General features: G+C 39.3%; 1 protein-coding gene across 34 annotated transcripts in view; it reads right to left on the bottom strand.

The window, feature by feature from the left end:
• The window catches only part of CADPS2 (calcium dependent secretion activator 2), a 489,830-nt gene that overhangs the window by 293,474 nt on the left and 176,248 nt on the right, over nt 1-20,108 (bottom strand). For 33 of the 34 annotated variants that reach the window (XR_014834387.1, XR_014834389.1, XR_014834384.1 and 30 more), the window contains exons 3-4: nt 18,595-18,927; nt 2,126-2,206 (exon numbers count right to left, since the gene is read on the bottom strand). Coding sequence is in view for 27 of the 34 variants with exons in the window: in XM_085005969.1 (XP_084862095.1) it covers nt 2,126-2,206; nt 18,595-18,927 (414 nt within the window). In the remaining 7 variants the exon portion in view is untranslated. Of the gene's footprint in view, nt 1-2,125; nt 2,207-18,594; nt 18,928-20,108 lie in introns of those variants that run through there. The other variant, XM_085005989.1, reaches the window with a different exon arrangement.

Below are 20,108 nucleotides of genomic sequence, written 5' to 3'. Positions count from 1 at the left end.
TCCTGTAACCCTCTAGAAATTCAGCCAGGCTTTATTCTAAAGCATCACATATTTTGGCCAGCCCCCAGAAGTCCAATTTATGACAGAGTGCACAGGTAAAATCTAAATACAAGTAGGCAGCTGTATGATCCCAGGTCAGGGTCCTGCCTCCTGTGCTGGGCACGTCTCTGGAGGCTCTTAGCCTCAGGTCTTAAGAAACGCGAACGCTCTTCCAGACAGACAGCTTCCAACTCAAGTTAAAGGTTTTGGGGAAAAGCATTCTTTTCTCTAAAGCTTCCAAAAGCCTCAAGGCTACTTCATTTCTAGTCTATGCATCCCACATCCAAGTTTCTGGAATAATGTCATGCTTCTCCCAATATCCAGAGGATGGTAACCAGCGTGTTCAGCCTCCGCCCTTTGGGAGAATGTTAACTCTTTGGCTCCTAATTCATACCATGATCCTCCTCATGTATCTCTTGGTTTGATTCTCACACAACTAAATGTCATCTCTCTTACTCAGATTCTCACCATTTTCTCTGTTTTTCTATTCATCTCCAATCTCTCTACCTTTCTTTTTTTTTTGTCTCTTTGCCATTTCTTGGGCCACTCCAGCGGCAGATGGAGGTTCCCAGGCTAGGGGTCAAATTGGAGCTGTAGCTGCCAGTCTACGCCAGAGCCACAGCAATGCAAGATCTGAGCCGAGTCTGCAACTTACACCACAGCTCACGGCAATGCCGGATCCTTAACCCACTGAGTGAGGCCTGGGATCGAACCCGCAACCTCATGGTTCCTAGTCGGATTCGTTAACCACTGTGCCACGATGGGAACTCCTCTACTTTTTAATTGAGATGAACACAGTATTAGTGTTCTTAAAATGTACATGATCAGAAATACATTTTTCTTTGGAAAACACAAAAATCCAATTAATCAGAGCAGTATGGGATATTTTTCCTTAAGATCTGCACAAGTTCACCACCTAGGTTTGGAAGGTGGTTATAAAGGGTGTACACACATACGTCAAGATGTAAACTAAAAACCTGTGCCCTTGGTGTATACATGTTATACCAAAATTCTTCAAAATGAAGAAAAATCCCAAAGTGAATATTTTTTAGAGAGACAGTGATAGATATAATGGAGAGACGGTGAAAGGGAAAGGCAGAGTCAAAGTTTTCACTCAGCAGAAGGGAAAAGGAAAAAGAATCTTATTCTCAGATAAAGAGCATTACAACCTCAAGTCTATTAGAAGGGTCTAAAATTTTATTTTTTACCACTGAAGTAAATTAATGCATCCATTTACTAGAGAATGATTTAGACAAAGAGACCTTATATTAAAAAGAAACTCATGGTGGAGTTCTCGTCGTGGCGCAGTGGTTAATGAATCTGACTAGGAACCATGAGGTTGCGGGTTCGATCCCTGGCCTTGTCAGTGGGTTAAGGATCCGGCATTGCCGTGAGCTGTGGTGTAGCTCGCAGACGCGGCTCGGATCCCGTGTTGCTGTGGCTCTGGCGTAGGCTGGCGGCTGCAGCTCCGATTCAACCCCTAGCCTGGGAACCTCCATATGCTGCAGGAGCGGCCCTAGAAAAGGCAAAGAGACCCCCCCCCCCAAAAAAAAAAAGAAACTCATGGCTTTTGTTTGAAATCTATTTCTGCTCACAGAAACAAAGTGATTGTACAAATAAAAGTAAATAAAGTATCGTATTCAACATACTGTTTGAGACTCTACTAGAAACTTCAGATTATATTTTTCATTCATTCAAGTATTAGTCGATACCACTGTATGCCAAGCACTGTGCTGGATACTTGGGAATATACTGTATGGTTCTGCAGGAAGGATGGTTTTCCATGTTTATATTATACTTTGTGCAATATTAAAGTTCTTCTAGGTTTGGTAGATTGAGAAATTCAGGCATTAAGAATAATTTACAAAAGTTATCGTTGCATTAAACATCTAAGGATGGATATGTAAAGTAGATAACATGCTCCATTTAGATAATATGCATTCAGGTATTTGGGCTTAAGAGGTATGCAGAGAGATGAGAAAATGACAAAACCATGCTGGACTTACCTATACAAAGCTCACTCAGCTCACAGAAATCTAAGTACAGAAAGAAATGTGGTACAGAATATCAAAAGTTAGCAATTTACCTTTGCCATTTTCTCTGCCAATTGCAAACGACCATCAAGTTCCCTTCTGATCTGGGCTGCTTGTTCATCTGCATTATCCAGCTTAAAAATAAAACAGAAATCACACAATGTCATTATTTAATGGCGGTGACCTACAGATTAAAGCAAAGACTAAATGACTCAAAAGCTTTACAAATAAATCCTCAGCTACCTATTGAGAACATAGAAAGTTGTTGAATGAGATTGACAGTCTAACTCTCTTGTGTGCTTTTTATTGTGGTTTGTTCACACACACACACAAAAAAAGTGAATAGGTCTCTAAGGTTAATAGCTCCGTTTACCATAAAAAAAACCCAACCATAGTAATTCTTTGCCTAACCAATCCACAACATCTCTAAACCAAGAAGTCCTTGTTTCCTTGAGGATACACTCAGTCATCATTAAGCTTATTCTTTCCATCCTTCTGCCCTCCTTAAGGTCCATCCTAAATAGTTCCAAAGACATAAATCTCTGGTTGGAGTCTTTCAAATTCTCAGACTGCATTTCTGGATAGTGAGATACTGAGTGATGTTTCACTTTTTTCCTTGTTCTTTCAAAAAATTTTTCCTTCATTTTTATAATAGTTTAGCCTGAATGCAAAGTTATCAAAGTACTATTTGATTGACTGCTCTAACTTGCTACTGTTTAAATCTTCATATGCTCCTCATTCTAGTACCAACAGATTCACACTGCCAAGAAATCGTTTTACAGACTGGCACCACATTAGAATTCCATTTCTTATTCTAAATCTGATTGAAAGCTAAGCATGCGATCCTCATTTTAAAAGATATTTCCACTTACATGGAAAATTTAACTTCTCCACTGAAATAATCCTTGACTTTTTCTACAACTTCTTTTAACTTTTCCTCATGACTCCATCATTTTTTATGATATCATTATAAAACCTCTTAAGTAGAGGTAGTCCTATGAGCCATGCACAGATGGAGGTAGGCTACAGATGTGAACCAGACCGCTGTTGCTCTTGGTTTTAGTTCCTTCCCTCCTCCTACTTCCAACCTTATTAAGCCTGGACCACATAATACAACCATCCTTTAGTAAAACTTCATCTAGCAGTTGGATTAGTATTGAGAACAACATTAACTATCCAGGAGAATTCAGATTAACTTATTTTCAAGTAGCCTTGAAAAGAAAAAACCTGAAAAAGATGAATAGGGGTAGAGTGGGTTAACAGGATGGTGGTATCAATGCATATGAAAAATCAGGAAGAAGGGCGAATGCTCCAGGAAGAGGTGAGATGAGATAGCAGTTTAGGGAAAGGAGCTGGGAGAAGGGGAAGAAGGGGCGGTTCACGGGCGATGGGGCTGGAGAGAGAGGTGGGGCTACTTTATAAGCCTACTCTTGACACATGAATTAGGGAGTTTGGGGTTGGTTCCTGCAGTACTGAGAATTCAGAAAGATTTTCAGTAGGACTTTGGAAAGGTCATTGAGTCTATCTCCATCATAAAAAAACAAGTTGGAAGGACATAAGGAAATCTGTCCATAAACCCACCCATCTATTAGTTTGACAGAAAAATCTGAGGTTACCTTTCTGAAAAAATGTTTCCAAGTTGATTTTTAAGAAGTCAATTCATTTAAAAACTGGCAAGATTTTAAGCTAAATCCTCACTGTAAAGAAGTTTCTGTCATCTCAAAAATGAATATACTTTTTAATTATTATTCAAAATCAAATAGGTTTCTCTTCATTGTGTCTAAGGTCAAAACCATTTACATTAAAAACGCACACAGGAGTTCCCTGGTGGCTAAGCAGGTTAAAAATCCAATGCCATCACTGATATGGCTTGGGTCATTGCTACGGCATGGGTTCAATCCCTGGCCTCAGAATTTTCACATGCTGTGGGCATGGCAAAAAAAAAAAAAAAAAACCCTAATATAATTATTAAGGAAAAGAATATATTGTAGATACCTATTACAGATAACTGAAATCAAGTTCCTAAAAACAAAAGTTATTTATAAGAACAGTGTAACTACAATACCGCAAATACATTAAATGTAATATGGGATATCTTCTAATCTCTATTTAAATGCTGATAAATACTTTTCCACAAAAAAAATGAAGTGGTTACTTGCATGTGAAGAGAAACAATTTCACCAGGAAATAGCATTTAATATCTTAAAAATTTTAAAATTCTCCTTCAAACTTCACCACAAAGTACTATTTAACATCTTTAAATATTTGTGTCTTCATACGAACAGCTCTTAATTTTCAATGAAAATCTTTGAGTCACTTCTGGGATTTGTGAGTTTCTCTTTAAGACAGTTTTCTACTACTTTTAAAAAATATTAGTACCTTAACTACATTTGTTTGAAAAAATGTAGACAAAGCAGAGCACTGCTGTACTAAACTCTGTTACCTGCAGTCACTGAGACTGAAACGTTATCAACTCTGATGACTACAGTGTCATTTTGTGACACCAGAATAGCATACTTCCCAATGTTTACCAAAAAAAGAGGAAAAGTTAATAAAGACAACGAATAAAACTACCATTGTTTGGGAGTTCCCGTCATGGCTCAGTGGTTAATGAACCCATCTAGCATACATGAGGACGTAGGTTCAATCCCTGGTTTCGCTCAGTGGGTTAAGGATCTGGCATTGCCGTGAGCTGTGGTGTAGGTCACAGATGTGGCTCAGACCTGGCATGGCTGTGGTGTAGGCCGGCAGCTACAGTTATGATCTGACCCCTAGCCTGGGAACCTCCATATGCTGCAGGTGTGGCCCTAAAAAAAAAGACAAAATCATTTTAAAAACTACCATTGTTTGTCTTGTTTAACATAATGCTAGACAGAATTCAAGGAATTCAAGAATCAAATTTTAATTTACCATCCCTTTTTTTTTTTTTGTCTTTGGGTATTACCTTTGTTCTTAACATAATTTAAAGTTTATAAAGTTTTTATGACCATTTTAAGATTGGCTTCTCCATTGAGATAATTGTAGTTCCACATGGCAGTTTTAAGAAATAACTGAGAAATATCCATGATGCACTGCCCAGCTTCCAATGGCAACATCTTACAAAACGCGACCGTCATATCACAAGCAGAATGCCGACAGATACAGTCATCCATCTTATTCCAATTTCCTTACTTTTACACATACTCATTTGTATGTATTAATTTCTATGTAATTTATCATTTGTTTAGGTTCGTACTGTCACCACCAGTTCTAACACCATATGTTGCCCTTTTATGAGCACACCCACCTCCCCCACACAATTCCCAGCTGGCTAGTTTTAATGATGTACTTCATTTTCAGAATGTTTAATAAATTTAATAAGGCAAGCAGATTTTCTTTCAATTTCCATTATTAAAACTGGAGAAGTGCTCCCACAAGGGATGAACATTTATAAACATTAGATTAGGGTCACCAACCTCTTTCATCTACACATCCAATAAGTAGGTGCTTTCCTCAAAGCCCATGGCCATCAAGAGTATCTATTTATCAATAACTCCCAAGTATGTATCTCTAGCTCATACTCTCATCACAGTCCCAAGACTTTTATCTTCAACTGTCTACTTCACGCCGTTTCAATTTGCATGAAGACAAGGCACATTGCATTTAACTTGCCCAAAATGGAATCTTGATTTCCAGCTCCCACCCCAAACACTCATTCCAGAGTAATTTATGTCACTTAAATGGCACACCTATTCACCAATTGCACAGGTCCAAAAGGTTGTATCATCTTTGACCTCTTTCTTTCCTTCACAGCTCACAATCAATCCAATTACAGTCAGGTCGAGTGAAACCTGGAATCACACAGTTGAAGGCAGACCAATTGAAGACAAAATCTGTAGAGAGATGCATTGTTCTTCTTGAAGAATTATCTTAATTTCATAGTTTACCTAAAGGGGTGATGAACTCAGAAGAGGTAAAGAACTACAGCTCTAAGAGAATCTTCTTTGGAGAAGCCTCGCTGCATTTGTCCTCGAAGAGGCTGTATGGCTTTCCAAACATAAGCCATGGGAAACAGCGACCTCAGACCTGCACATCACCAACTTTACCTTTCTAGAGATTTGCTGAATTCCTTGTTCAGAGCCTGTGTCTTAGCATCCTTTTACAATGTTGACTGAATGGTCCAAGATCACTTTACCAACTCGATATTTTTTCTACACCTACTGCACAGCAAGAACTGCTGAAGGTCATTCAGCAGCTGCAGAAATAGTAGCCTTCCAGGAGTTCATACTTCATACAGAAAAATAGTAAAAGATAGTATTTATGACAGAATAGAATAGCCACAAGTAAGCTATCAGTCAAAGACTGTGGGAATTCAGTCATGGAAGAGTATCTTCCTAATTGATATCAAGTTGGATTTGCTCAAATGGAAACTACAACAAATAGGCGTTAAGCAACAGAGAAAATGCTGATCTGATGCAACTATTAGTCTGGACTTGCAAATTTCAAACACTGGGCACTCCAGGCCCCAGTTCTCTCAAGTTCAGTGGAAACAGCTCTGGAAAAGAAGATCTAAGGGATAAAAAAATCTCCCTTCACAAAAGTCCTTCACTGGTGGCCATCTCTACTATAGGTAACAAAATTTTAAACACCATAAAAATAACTTTACCAAGTTTCACCCAAAAGCTTCATTTTATAACATGTGATATAATTTTTCTAATGCTTTAAAAACTACCAATATTCAAATTCATTAAATCTGCTCATATGTTAAAGGAAAAAAATGTCTTTTATAAACAGCACTTTTTTTTTTTTTGGTCTTTTTGCCATTTCTTGGGCCGCTCCCTCGGCATATGGAGGTTCCCAGGCTAGGGGTCTCATTGGAGCTGTATCCGCTGGCCTACATCTTAGCCACAGCAACGCGGAATCCGAGCCGCATCTGCGACCTACACCACAGCTCACGGCAACGCCAGATCCTTGACCCACTGAGTGAGGCCAGGGATCGAACCTGCCACCTCATGGTTCCTAGTCAGATTTGTTAACCACTGCGCCACGACGGAACTCCTATAAACAGCACTTTTGACAGCACTGTTTAGCCTCATTGCTATGATTAATCTATTTTCTAGAACCAGGATAATTGTCTTCACATTAATATTGTCAATCACTAAAAAGGGGGATTAATAGCTGTGTTTTCACCCATAATGATGCCTTTCTAGTGCTAACCCTAACCAATTGTGCCTTTTTCCTACTGAAAAAAAAAAAATTAGCTTTTCTGAGTTCCCAGTCCAATTACAGCTTATCTTTTCCAAGAAATTATATTCCATTATTTTCTTGTAATATTCATCTTTATCCTTTCATATGAAAACTACAAGTAGACTAGGATGTGCACCATTATATAAATTTAATGTTTTCCCTGAGATTGATTCATTTGCTAATTATTCTATTTATGTTTTCGACAAATCTGGTGATCTAGAGATAATACATCATGAGAAGTAATTGGCCCAAACCTAACACTGATTCCAAAAGAACACTCCAACACTGTTTATAATTTTCTAGTTGCCCAGTGTTTGATTTGACAGTGCCAATATGCATGGATTGTGCAACATAGCCTAAAAACCCTGATCCAAAGCTGTATTAACAAATTCACTTACTTCATCAATAAATCTGTTAATGCTCAACCATCATTCAAACCAAATAATTTATCATAAAGACAGAGTGCAACTCAATCCTACTGATTGCTCCTGCTCTTTTCTGGGCCAGGCCCTTTCATTCTCTCCGCCCACGAGCACACCCAAGTTGGTCCTTGGCTGTCCTAGTCTGCAGTTTTTTTGCAAAACAATGTCATCCTAAGTCTGCACACAGCTCTGGCCTCTCTCGAGAGTTCCAGCTCTCCATCTCCAGCTAAAGGCAAGGTCTTTCCTTTGAGGGATCCAACAAGGGCCTCCAACTAAAACTGAATTGCCCTTCTTTACAATCCACTCTATCATGGTGCCCCTACGTCCACACATGAGCCTCACAACCTTTGATGAGGCAAACATCTCAGAAGAGAAGCAGTCAAGGGTGGGGTGGGGGTGGGGATGGAAAGATGGGATTAAATCAGTGAGAGGAAGTGAATGTGAATGAGAAAGAATGATGCTCAAACACCTTAGAGTTCAGGTCCACCCTATTTTGTACCAATCGAACTTTTTAACCTCTTAGGTAGTGGGTCCCCTTATCTATACAAATTAGTTTGTTCATTATGGACAAACCGTATTACATTTTCCCAATCATCTATTTTGCTTGTGTTTCTCCTGCCTGGGATGCTCTTCTTACTTACCTCACTGTCCAGATCAACCTCCATATCTTCTGAGAAGAGTACTTACCTACCTACTGAGTAACAAAGCAGGTACTATCTGGTGACGTCTTTTATAACTGTATTATTATTATTCAGCTTCTCAGATATTTATGACCTTTACCTCACACCGCAACATATGACCCTACCACCCTAACAAGAAGCCTAAACCAATCCATCTCCAGTGCTGCGGCTCACAGGTTTAACAAGTACAAAGAATATTTCCACCTGGGTTTGAAAGGTTTCTGGACCCTAATATCCTTCAGACTGACCCATCTTTCATGAGACCTCTGACAAAACCAAAAACCCCTTCCTCCCTATTTTTTTTTTTTTTTTTTTGGTCTTTTTAAGGCCACACCCATGGCATATGGAGATTCCCAGGCTGGAGGTCCAATCAGAGCTGTAGCTACCGGCCTACACCACAGCCACAACAACATGGGATCCAAGCCGCTTCTGTGACTTACACCAGAGCTCACGGCAATGCTGGATCCTCAACCCACTGAACGAGGCCAGGGATCAAACCCGTGTCCTCACGGATACTAGCTGGGCTCGTTCACCACTGAGCCACAAAAGGAACTCCCCTCCCGGCTATCTGACCCCTGACAACTGGCCAGTAACTATAAGGTAACTAAAACTTTTTTTGCAATTTCATGCAACAAAAAGAATATAAGTAAATGAAGCTACTCCTGTACTCTCGAGCTAACACACTGCCTGTGTGATGTTATGTAGGAATCAGGTAGCAGTCTGCTGCTGGAGGCAAAGCTTTTAAAGAATTGCCTTATATCTACCTTCTAAATTATGTATAAGAAACCTGACTCGAACAGCAGTTCTGCCACAGATTCTTGTAGAACAGGTTCTACGAGTCTTAAAAATGCATTTCCCAAACCACATTCTCTTTTGAATACTACTTAAAAGTAGGGGAAAGATGAATGAGTTAATTAAACATAAAATTGCCCTATGTGAACTGAACTATATTAAATAATGGATTAAAATGTTCAAAAGTAAGAACACAAGAAATTTAACCTCAGACATCAAAACTAGGGAACTTCGATAGCCTGGAGACTATGCATACATAGTCTCTAAAATGGTAGGTATAACCTCGCAAATTTTTACACATCCTAAAATCTTTAGTATTCTGTTTGGTATTAACACTTTATCTTCCAGACAAAAGTAACGAGCTAACATTTTCAAGCAATTATTACTTATTTCCCTCAATAAAATAACTGAATATACTGGAATAAGGATGAGACAGAGATTTCCACACTACATAGTACAGACACTACCAGTGATTTTAGAGAACTCTGTCAGAGTAGATTAGAACTTTAGCCTCATCAGGATTAATATGAGCTAAATTTATACAGTGCTACAGTCAGGAACTGTTTTAAATTTTTATAAACATTACTATAAACCTCAGAGCAACCATATGGAATAGTTATCATTATCCCAGCTTAGGGATGAAAAATCTGAGGCAGAGATAGGTTTAAGCAGTTTTCCAGGGTCAGGATCTTACAAGCAGGTCCAGGGTCTAAATCCTGCAGTTTGACCCCAGTATTCGATTTAACCACCTCACACGCCTTCACAATGCCTCACACTCAGCTTTCACTCTGCCACTATCTCTGAGTGTCCACAGCAGGAGAGACATTAAATACTACTGCATAATTTACGGTACAAAGATTAACTATTTATCCTATACTCATGTTGTTACAATGCAATAAAAGAGGCCTGTGTAAATATCCATAATACGAAGTAAATATCACAATGTTTGGGGTTGAGAATTATAAATTCCTCATGGATTTTTGCTCCCCTCTCACAATATTTAAGAGAAAGGAGTGAAGACAGGAGCAGGGAAGGCTTTGTGGAGGTGAATTTCTCTCCAGTCTTTAAGAATGGATTAGAGGGATTTCAAGTGAAGAGAGTAACAAATGAGGCAAAATTAAAATTCAAGAAAATACAGGGTGTGGATGAGGAACAGGAAGTGATTTCCTGTGCAAACAGGAAATAACATCATTTAAACACACTCAACAAGAAAGGCCTTTCCACCAGTTTGTAACAAATAGCTAGAATCAATCACGGCCACCCATGACACAAGGCCAAAGGTAAAAAAAAAAAAAATAATACACAAGTCAAAGGAAGCAATACCAATAAAAGCTGTAAGTTGATTTAAGAATATAATAAAACTGTCTTCACAAGATTAAAAACTTCATTTTTAGAGAAGAAATTGATTCAACATTACTAATCAGATTCAAACTCATTTAACCAAAATCAGATTCTCATCTAACATATCGTGATGCATTTCTTTTTAAAAGAGGTGTATATGTATACAACTATTATGGCTCAGGATTTCAAAAGTCAGGTATTAAAAGATCTCATCCGTCTTAAGGTTTTCACTTTCTCCTTGATGTTTCCTAAAACCCAATGGCTGCCATTTAATGACATTCACTTGAATCTTGTCCTCAAGCACTCTCAGATTTAAAACCACACACACAGCAAAGACATACCTTGCTAACAGTCATTTTCTCAGCTTTGTTTTCCTACTTTGAAAGTGATTTTTGTTATCAAATGTAATTGGCTCTGTAGAATGTACTTTTAAATTTCTGCCAAAGTAGACAAATTGTGTTAAAATGCATTATCAACCACAAGCTACCAGTTGGGAAAAAAGATGACAGTGGTGAAAGGCAGATACCAATTTCCTCTGAGGACTCATGGCTCTCTCTCTTCCCTCTGTACCCCTTGAAGGGGGTCTTTAGAACAGACCCAGGGGAGACTCACAGCGAGAGAGCAAGCAGCACAGGAAATGCCTCTCTTTGTTGGTTTTTAAAAAAATTCCTAGACCCGAAGTACTTAATCTCCAGAGCTAAAATTCTGAGGGGAAGGGGAATCATAAACAGGAACACCGTACTTTTTAACTATTCATGAATATTCCTGCTTATTCCTTACAAACAACCCAACAGTTCTGTAGGATTACTCAACACAGTTCTTATAGTCTTTAGAACAGAAGGACTTCTGGGGTTCCCGTAGTGGTGCAGCACAGACAGATCCGGCTAGGAACCATGAGGTTGCGGGTTCGATTCCTAGCCTTGCTCAGTGGGTTAAGGATCCGGTATTGCCGGGAGCCGTGGTATAGGTCGCAGACATGGCTTGGATCTGATGTGGCTGTGGTCCCAACTGGGCCCCTATCCTGGGAACCTCCATGTGCTATAGATGTGGCCCTAAAAAGCCAAGGGAAAAGAAAAAAAAAAAAAAAAAAAAAAAAAAAAAAAAAGGACTTTATTGGGTGGGGGTGTTTAGAGAGAGGAAGATTCAGTTAACTTTGCTTTGACTCTTGAGTAAATATGGGTGAGACTTTCTTCAGTTAATGGAATGAGATTATGAAAGATTAACGGAGATTGCTTTTGGCAGAAAAGATCAGGATTTAGATGGCTATAAAATTCAGTTAAATTAATCCTCTTAAAATACAAATAGAGGTAAAAGGAGAAGCCTGACACAGAGCGTATGTGGTCCTTTGTATTCCATGGTCAGACTTGGGGTCATTGGATGGTGTGTGTCTGCAATCTACATGAGCATTACAGGCATGGGCTCATGTCACTCAAACCACACCCCACCTTATTCTAATAGCCTAATCCCCCCACCCCCAAAGCCATGCTGCTCCACACCTCCACGTCCAGACAGGTTCACTCTCCCGCCCAGAACACTTCAGCATCTTCTCGTCCCGTGGACCTCTTTATGACACCTCAAGTTTACACACTCCTCCACAACACGGCAGTCTCCTTGCCCTTAAGAGGATAGAGCCAGGGACTTATCACACCACGGTGGCATTTACAACAGTGCTGCTGTCCTTATTTTTTCATTCAAACTATCAAATAACGGAGTTCCCCGTGTGGCTCAGTGGTTAACGAACCTGACTAGTATGCATGAGGATGCGGGTACGATCTGCAGCCTTGCTCAGAGGGTTAGAATCCAGCGTCACCATGAGTTATGATGTAGGTCGAGAGGCGGCTCGGATCCTGCGTTGCTGTGGCTGTGGTGTAGGCCGGCAGCTACAGCTCCAATTCAACCCCTAGCCTGGGAACCTCCATACGCTGCAGGTGCAGCCCTAAAAAGACAAACAAAACAAAACAAAAACAACTAGCAGATAACTCTGTTTCCTATCTGTGTTTCCATCTGTATTCCCTACATGATTATGGAAAATGGGTTAACTAATTGATCCGAAAATACTGTATTACCTTGGTGTCGTATTTTAAAATAATCTTTTAAAAACATTCCTGTTTAAAGAAAGGCAGCTGATTCATTACTGGTACCACATAAATAACAGTATTTTAATTAAAAAATGGGTGAAAACAAAAATGATTAGTATGACTACGAAACACACAGCTTTTATCTCAACTAACTTCATTTCTCTAAAATATAATTGTATTTACTTGAAATTCACTGCATTTCCTTAACGTTATTCTGAAATGAAACTTTCTACTGACAGACTGTGCTTCTTTCACCCCATTACTCTACTGTACCCTTTAATCTCCAGACTCAGGTAAATGATGGCTAAAAATTTCAGCTTCTGGTATTGTTATGTTGCTCATTTTACAATGTACACTTTGTACCTTTTTCATTTTCTCTTAATATTTTGTTCTATGAATGTGCACCCATGCAGGTGCATTGTTTGCAAACCAGAGTCCAAAACCTGGCAGGCAGTTTTAATAACAACTAATTTATGACACACAAGGGCTGTTTTCATGCGTTGTTTTTCTGAAAACACGTAAATAATTTTTTTTTCAATTATCCCCGATTTCATAACTTCACTGTGATATGTGCTATCTTCTAAATTAGTCCTTTTAAGAGTTTCCCTGTAAACCTTAATTTTGAAATTAATAAGTCTTGGCTCTGACTGAAAGTAATGTAAACACCTATGATTCTTCAGACGATGGCTTCCTGTTTTTCCTTCCCGATGCTAATCCTGCAGCTCTGGGACAAGGGGTGCAAAAGCCCGTGAGCCTCCTCCATCAGCTTTAGGCGGCAGCCCTGGCACTGCTCCCTTCTCATCCTTCCCAAGTCCCCAGGGGCTCTCTGGCCATTGCCTCCTGGCTCATCCTAGTAGAATAAAGAGCTTTCTATCCTGAGTGTCTGACCCTGAAGGGACAACACATCTTTGAGATTTCCTAGGAGAACACTGTTGGCGAAAACAAGGGGCAAGACAAGGGCAAACAAGTACAGATGCGAGAATGTTCCAAGTTAGAGAGTCTCAGAGCTTTTCCTGAGATTCAGGAAAAGTGACGTACAGGTCAGCAACCCAGACCGGAGCCAGATGCCGGCAGCCTGGCTAGCTTAATCCTCTGTCTGCTGCCGCAAGCCCTGTTCTACTCTATTCCTCTCTTTACACCACTTTTTCCTCCTACATACAACAGGCTATTTTCTGTGATTTCTATCACCTTTCCTTGGAGTTCCCTGATGGCCTAACAGGTTAAGGATCTGGCCCTGTCACTGCTATGGTGCAGATTTGATCCTTGACCCTGGAACTTCCATGTGTCATGCATATGGCCAAAAAACAAAAACCTATCACTTTTTCTTTTTCAAACGCTGCTGAAAAATAACAAAAGAACAAATAAAGTAAGATAGGCCCTGGAGGGGACAAAAAGAACCTTAGCTGTTTTTGTCAACAATCATTTTCATAATTTATGTAAAATTGTTACTCCAAAGGAAAGTTTTTCCCTCATTTCTGAATATTTCTGTCCTTTATTTTTGAGTTAATCAAAAATCTTTAAGCTTCGTTTCCAGGTCTCAGAACTGAAGAGAATTTTAGTTTCAACTCAGACATGCGAGTCATCCCCGTCCTTAAAGACCTGGACAAGCTCAACACCAATCACTTTTCTTGACTAATCAGAGCACTGAGGTTTCAGGGCAATTCGGTAACCCAGGATCTGGAGACACAGGCACAACAGAGTGCTACTGCACTTGGGACAGACATCAATGAAGACCATTATCTAACTAGTACTTTGTTCAAATTACTAAAAAGCTGAGTGTGGAGAGGGAGAAACTCCTACGGCTGCCATCATAAAGCAGCTTCCACACTTTGCTGGGCTTTCTTCTAGCAACCCCACCAAATTCTCAAGGGAAGGATCCGCAGTGTGGACCTGGCAGCAAGAGAGAGAGAGAAAAGCTATTGTTGTACTTCCCAGAGTCTTCTCCCACACAAAGGAGGAACAACTTTGCAACAAGAAAATACTGAAAACTCAGCCCATCTAGAGGAGGAAAGGGCTGCCCTCTGTGGTTCTTTGCAACCTTTCAGTCTTGCCTATTTGAAGAAAAACAATCCAACTAACCCAGAGTGATCCCAGGGTAAGATTCCAAGGAAACAAGTAGAAGATGCTTCAGCCAGGGAAGAGGGAAGGGAATAAGGGACATGGGTGAGGAGAGAAGCAATACTCCCAGACAAAGGATAGAAACACTTGTGAAGGCTACTCTCCAAGATATAGGTCCCCTCAAAGACTGAGAGCTCATTGAACATGTCCTTCTCAACCCCTTGCCACAACCCCCAACAAGGCTCCAGTATAACCAGAGCTGATCATGGCTAAAAAAGCTGCAAGATAGAGACCCTCTGAAGAGGAACACATATGGAAGCCAAAAGGCAAGATAGGAGACCAAGATGAGGACACCAGAAGAACTCAAAGCTTCTTGTACCTGTGGTTACAACAAACACTACACACAGCCAGCCTTCCAGTCAGACTGATGTGAGTGTTCACACTAAAGACAAATATACCATTGCCGCAGGTATGGCCACAAAGCGGGGGAAAAAAAGACAAATATACTATAGTTTCTATTACCTGATAGAGCATGTCTGTCAACAAAAAAATTACAAAGCATGCCAAAAGGCATTTAAAAAAGAGAAACACAGAGCACAGTCTGCAGAGATAAATCAAGCATTCAAACAAGATTTAGATGGGACAGAAACGAGGTAGTTGACAACAAGAGATGTAAGGAACTATCAACAATATGTTAAGAGCTCTACTGGAAAAAGCTGAAAACACAAGAACTGGTGGGCAACATAGCAGGAAAACTAAGAAACTAAGAGAATCACAAGGAAATGCTAGAAATCAAAAACATTGACAGAAACAATGCCTTGGATGGGTTCATCAACAGATTTGCTGATTCTGAGGAAAGAATCAGCGAGCTGGAAGGAAGGCAGAAACTTCCCTCTCTGAAATGCAAAGAACTGAAAAACAAAAAAATGAAGAAACAGAACATCCCCAAACCATGAGGAGGAGCATAACAAATGTCATTAAAATACTGTGGGAGAAGATGAGACTAGGACATAAGGAATATTTGAAGTAATAATGGCTGAGAGTTTTCCAAATTTAATGACAGAAGCTCAGAAAATATTCAGCAAGAGAAATATCAAAAAACTCACACCTAGGCATGAGTTTGCAAAATGGGTAGGAAGGGATAGATAATAAGCTCATACTGTGCGAGACATGAGACATGGCCTCAGATCTCTCTTCTAAATCACAGATCCAATATCAACAAACAGCAGTCAAGAGTCATTAAACATCTATTCTCTCATCAATATTCCTAAGACGTCTATATACGTGTATAACTGAATCACTTTGTTGTACAGCAGAAATTAGCACAACCTTGTTAATCACTATACTTCAATGAAATGTGTTCAATTAAAATTAGAAAAAGCAGAGGAGACAAAGAACCAAGGCCAAAAAGTGACAACACTAACAAAGACTGTAGAATTTGATCCAACTACATCACTGTAAATATGAATGGTCTAAATACACCCATTAAAGAGTTCTCCTGTGGCTCAGCAGGTTAAGGGTCTGGCATTGTCATTGCTGCAGCTTGGGTTGCTGCTTGGTTAGATCCCTGGCCTGAGAATTTCCACATGCCATGGACACCACCTGAGGAGAGGGCGGTGGGGGACCCACGCCCATTAAATGACAGAGATTGAATTCATTTGAGTAATAAAAAACTTAAATAAAAGTAAAAAATAAAAATCATAGGAGAGACATGTGAGGTAATGGCAATATTCTACTTAGTTTTGGTCTGGTTTAAAGGGTTATGTTCAGATTATGAAAATTCATCAAGCTGTAAACTTACTAATGGAAGTATTTTTTTGCATGTATCTTAATCAAAAATAAAAAGGAAACAAACCCTTTTTTGTTGTAAAAAAATAAATAAAAGACAGATTGTCAGACTGGATTTAGAAACAACAAAAACCAAGAGGCAGTATGTGTTCTCCACAGGAAATTCACTTTAAACAAAAAATCAGATAGGTGAATAGTGAACAGATAAAGAAAATACCACGCCAACCCTAATCAAAAGAAAGCTGAAGTAGCTACACTAGTTTGAGACAAAGTAGACTTAAAAAAAAAAAGATTATCAGGGACAAAGAGGGACTTTATATAATGATAAAGGGGTTAAGTCCACAAACAGACTTAACAATGCTAAAGGCTACAACCTGTAGAACAGCATCAAGATAAATGAGGCAAATACTGATAGAAAAACCAAATCCATTATTACAGATGGAGATGTGCCTTAGGAGTATATTCCAAAGAAACCAGGTCTTGATTCCCTGGTTTCTTTGTTGAAGTGATCTTAAGTAAGCAAAGATTAATTTTAAAACATTTTGGGAGTTCCCTTCATGGCTCAGTGGTTAACGAACCCGACCAGTATCCACAAGGACTTGGGTTAGATTCCTGAACTCACTCAATGGGTTTAGAATCTGGCGTAGCCATGAGCTGTGGTATAGATTGCAGATGTGGCTCAGATCCCAAATTGCTGTCGCTGTGATACAGGCCGACAGCTGCAGCTCCGATTCCACCATTAGCCTGGGAACTTCCATATGCCACACTTGTGGCCCTAAAAAGACCTCCCCCCCAAAAAAATTTGTTTTGAATATTTTGAGCTACAGCTCCACAAGAATTTATCTTATGACCCTGTAACATTCAGTTACACCTTGAGTAACTTACATGTATCAGTTACTCTAATACATTTGTAATAACTCATTTTAGAGGTCTATCTGCTCTATTTAAACTTCAGTACATAATGAATATTTTGTTCAGATTGGCTTCCTCAACACCTAGCAAAATTTTTGATTTGACCACTCAGCGAATATCTAATGAAGGTCTGAGTCTGAATTTTACTAACAAACTATATTCCTCAATATTTAACTATATAAGCTACTGTTCCACTAAAAATACAAAGTCCCAGTTATGTTCCTTTCACAATAGAAGATTTTCGTTTTATCGTCAGCCCCAGCATTATCAAAATAACCACCTGGTTTAATAATACTGAGAAAACAATTATAGTGAATGCATGAATTGTTCACAGGGTTACGGTTCCACATTGCTTTTCCATTAATTAATCTGTTAATTTATTCATAGGAAATGAGTCACAAATTAGTAATGCAAACTATGCAATACACATAGAATACAGAAATTGAGAAGTAGATTTTCAAAAAGATTAAAAATAAATGTACACATATGTAAACTATAGATGTGTGACTTAATGAACATATGAATTTTAAAATGTCAGAATTTTGTCAATTTACATTGTATATTGGGGCATAGGTAAGTAATTCATACCTCTCAAACAGGCAAAATACAACAAAGGAAGGAATACATTTAGACAAATGACAGGATCTAAAGACGAAAGATGTAAAACATTTTATTCAGTTTTTTGTATGTATCATTTAAAATAACTGAAGAGAAAATGTAGTATTTACTCTGTCACCTCTAAATTACGTAGTTTAGCCATCATCTTCAATTCATTGCTACCTGGTTGGGTTAAAGAAGAAATTTTTGAAGTTTCAGTCACTTCTAGAGAACTCTGACGATGAGTATCGCATCTTTATGAAAAATTATTTTGCACTGAGGAATACCCATTTATTATAAATTGCCAAGCTTCTTTAGATAACAGGTGATTTTCACTCTACTATTCAGGACATGCCCCATATATGCGCAGGGCATTACACACCATTAGGAAAGCTGATGTCCTAAAAACAGGGCACATGGGAACAATCACTGAATAAAAGGTACAGATATTCTTCTTTGCCTATCAAATAATCCTTTCAAAGCTTCTTCCATACATCATTATGGGACTTATTAAAATTCAGTTTCCCTCAACTCTCAAAATGACTCAAGAAAGCAACGTCTACCTTCAAAGGCCTGGGGCTCGTTCTGCTACGTCAGATGGGGGAAGGGAAGGAACGTGAGCGCTTACCTGACACGCATTGTAAAGGAGTTGGTGCTCCAGTTTCTTAATGCCCAAAATCTGCTGAAACATTTCATAGAGTTGTTCCTTGCTCAGAATAAGTTCAGAAACAGCACTGAGGGCCATTCTGTTCGGCTGTTTACACAAGTCCTCTTCGCCCCTGTAAATGGCATCATATTTGGCTATCCATGAGCTCAGCACTGTCTCTTTGCTCAAACCATCAATTTCTGGCAAACTCCGCACACGTTTTTCAATGTTTTTCTTAAACACCTCTCTGAAGTCATTAGCAGAACATCCTCCACTCTGAACCATTCTGGCCACTCTATCACTCTTCAGAAAAACCTGGGGACAAAAAAGAAAGAAAACAAAAACCCATTTACAATTAGGCAGGGACACTAACACCAACTGCTTTTGGCAACCCCAGAGTTGTGAAGTTATGACGCCAAATATTCCACAATGATTCAAATGTTTCATAATACATGCTAACCAATGACCAAGTCGAGGCTCCAAAATCATCTCTTAAAATGTTTTTTTTTTTTTTTTTTTTTTTTTTGCTTTTTAGGGCCATACCCGAGACATATGGAGGTTCCCAGACTAGGGGCCAAATCGGAGCTACAGCTGCTGCCCTGCCCTACACCACAGCCACTGCAATGTGGGATCTGAGCTGCATCTGAGACTTATACCACAACTCATGGCAACGCCAGATCCTTAACCCACTGAGCAAGTCCAGGGATTGAACCGGCAACCTCATGGTTCCTAGTCAGATTCATTTCTGCTGCACCACAATGGGAACTCCAAAATGTTGAAATGTTTATGAGAGACAATAATGAGCATTGAGGAAACTGTAAGATGATCCAACCTTGACCTACATGCTCCCCACCTGAAGGTCATGGGCATCTCCCATAACTGAAACCTTTAAAGCTGGTTGAAAATGTAAATGGAGCTTGAGTGTTCTGGTTAGAGGAGAAGGCCCCTTATTGTTTAGGAATTTGAAGGCCAAAAGTGTGGTAACTCTAGTACCGAAGTCAATACCCTGAAAGTTATAACTGATAATCAAAACTATGCCACAGTTGGAGAGGGGGTAACACCTCTCCCCTTCCTGACTTCCCTCACTCCCTAAGTTCTCACACTTCTCAGAGCTGGGAAGAATCAATGAAGAAGCAAAATCTAAAAGTTATAACTGCCCACTAATACTGGGTAAGAAATAAAATACCAACAGTGACAATCATGGAGAGAGATGCTTGTGAAATGGGTAGGAAGAGATAGGCAAAAAGCACATACTGTGCGAGAGACATGAGACCTGGCCTCAAATTTCTTTCTTCTAAAAACACGGAACCAATTATCAGCCAATAGCAGTCAAGATTCATTAAACATGTATTCTGTCATCAATATTCCTAAGAATCCTCTTTGGGTTATATGAGGCTGTTTTTATTCCTGTTTTCTCCCTGTAACAACAAAAAAATTCTTCCGGAAGAGCCTGTAGGACTACAGCCCCACAAGTTAGAGCCATTGATATGGATTAT

Source organism: Sus scrofa, chromosome 18 (assembly GCF_054392235.1).
Source record: "Sus scrofa isolate SSC_HxYL_T2T_F1_AM1 chromosome 18, Sscrofa_HxYL_maternal_Yorkshire_Landrace_v2.0, whole genome shotgun sequence".
Taxonomy (NCBI): Eukaryota; Metazoa; Chordata; class Mammalia; order Artiodactyla; family Suidae; genus Sus; species Sus scrofa.
Note: the sequence above shows the minus strand (reverse complement) of the source record. Positions and strands in the feature narration are given on the sequence as shown.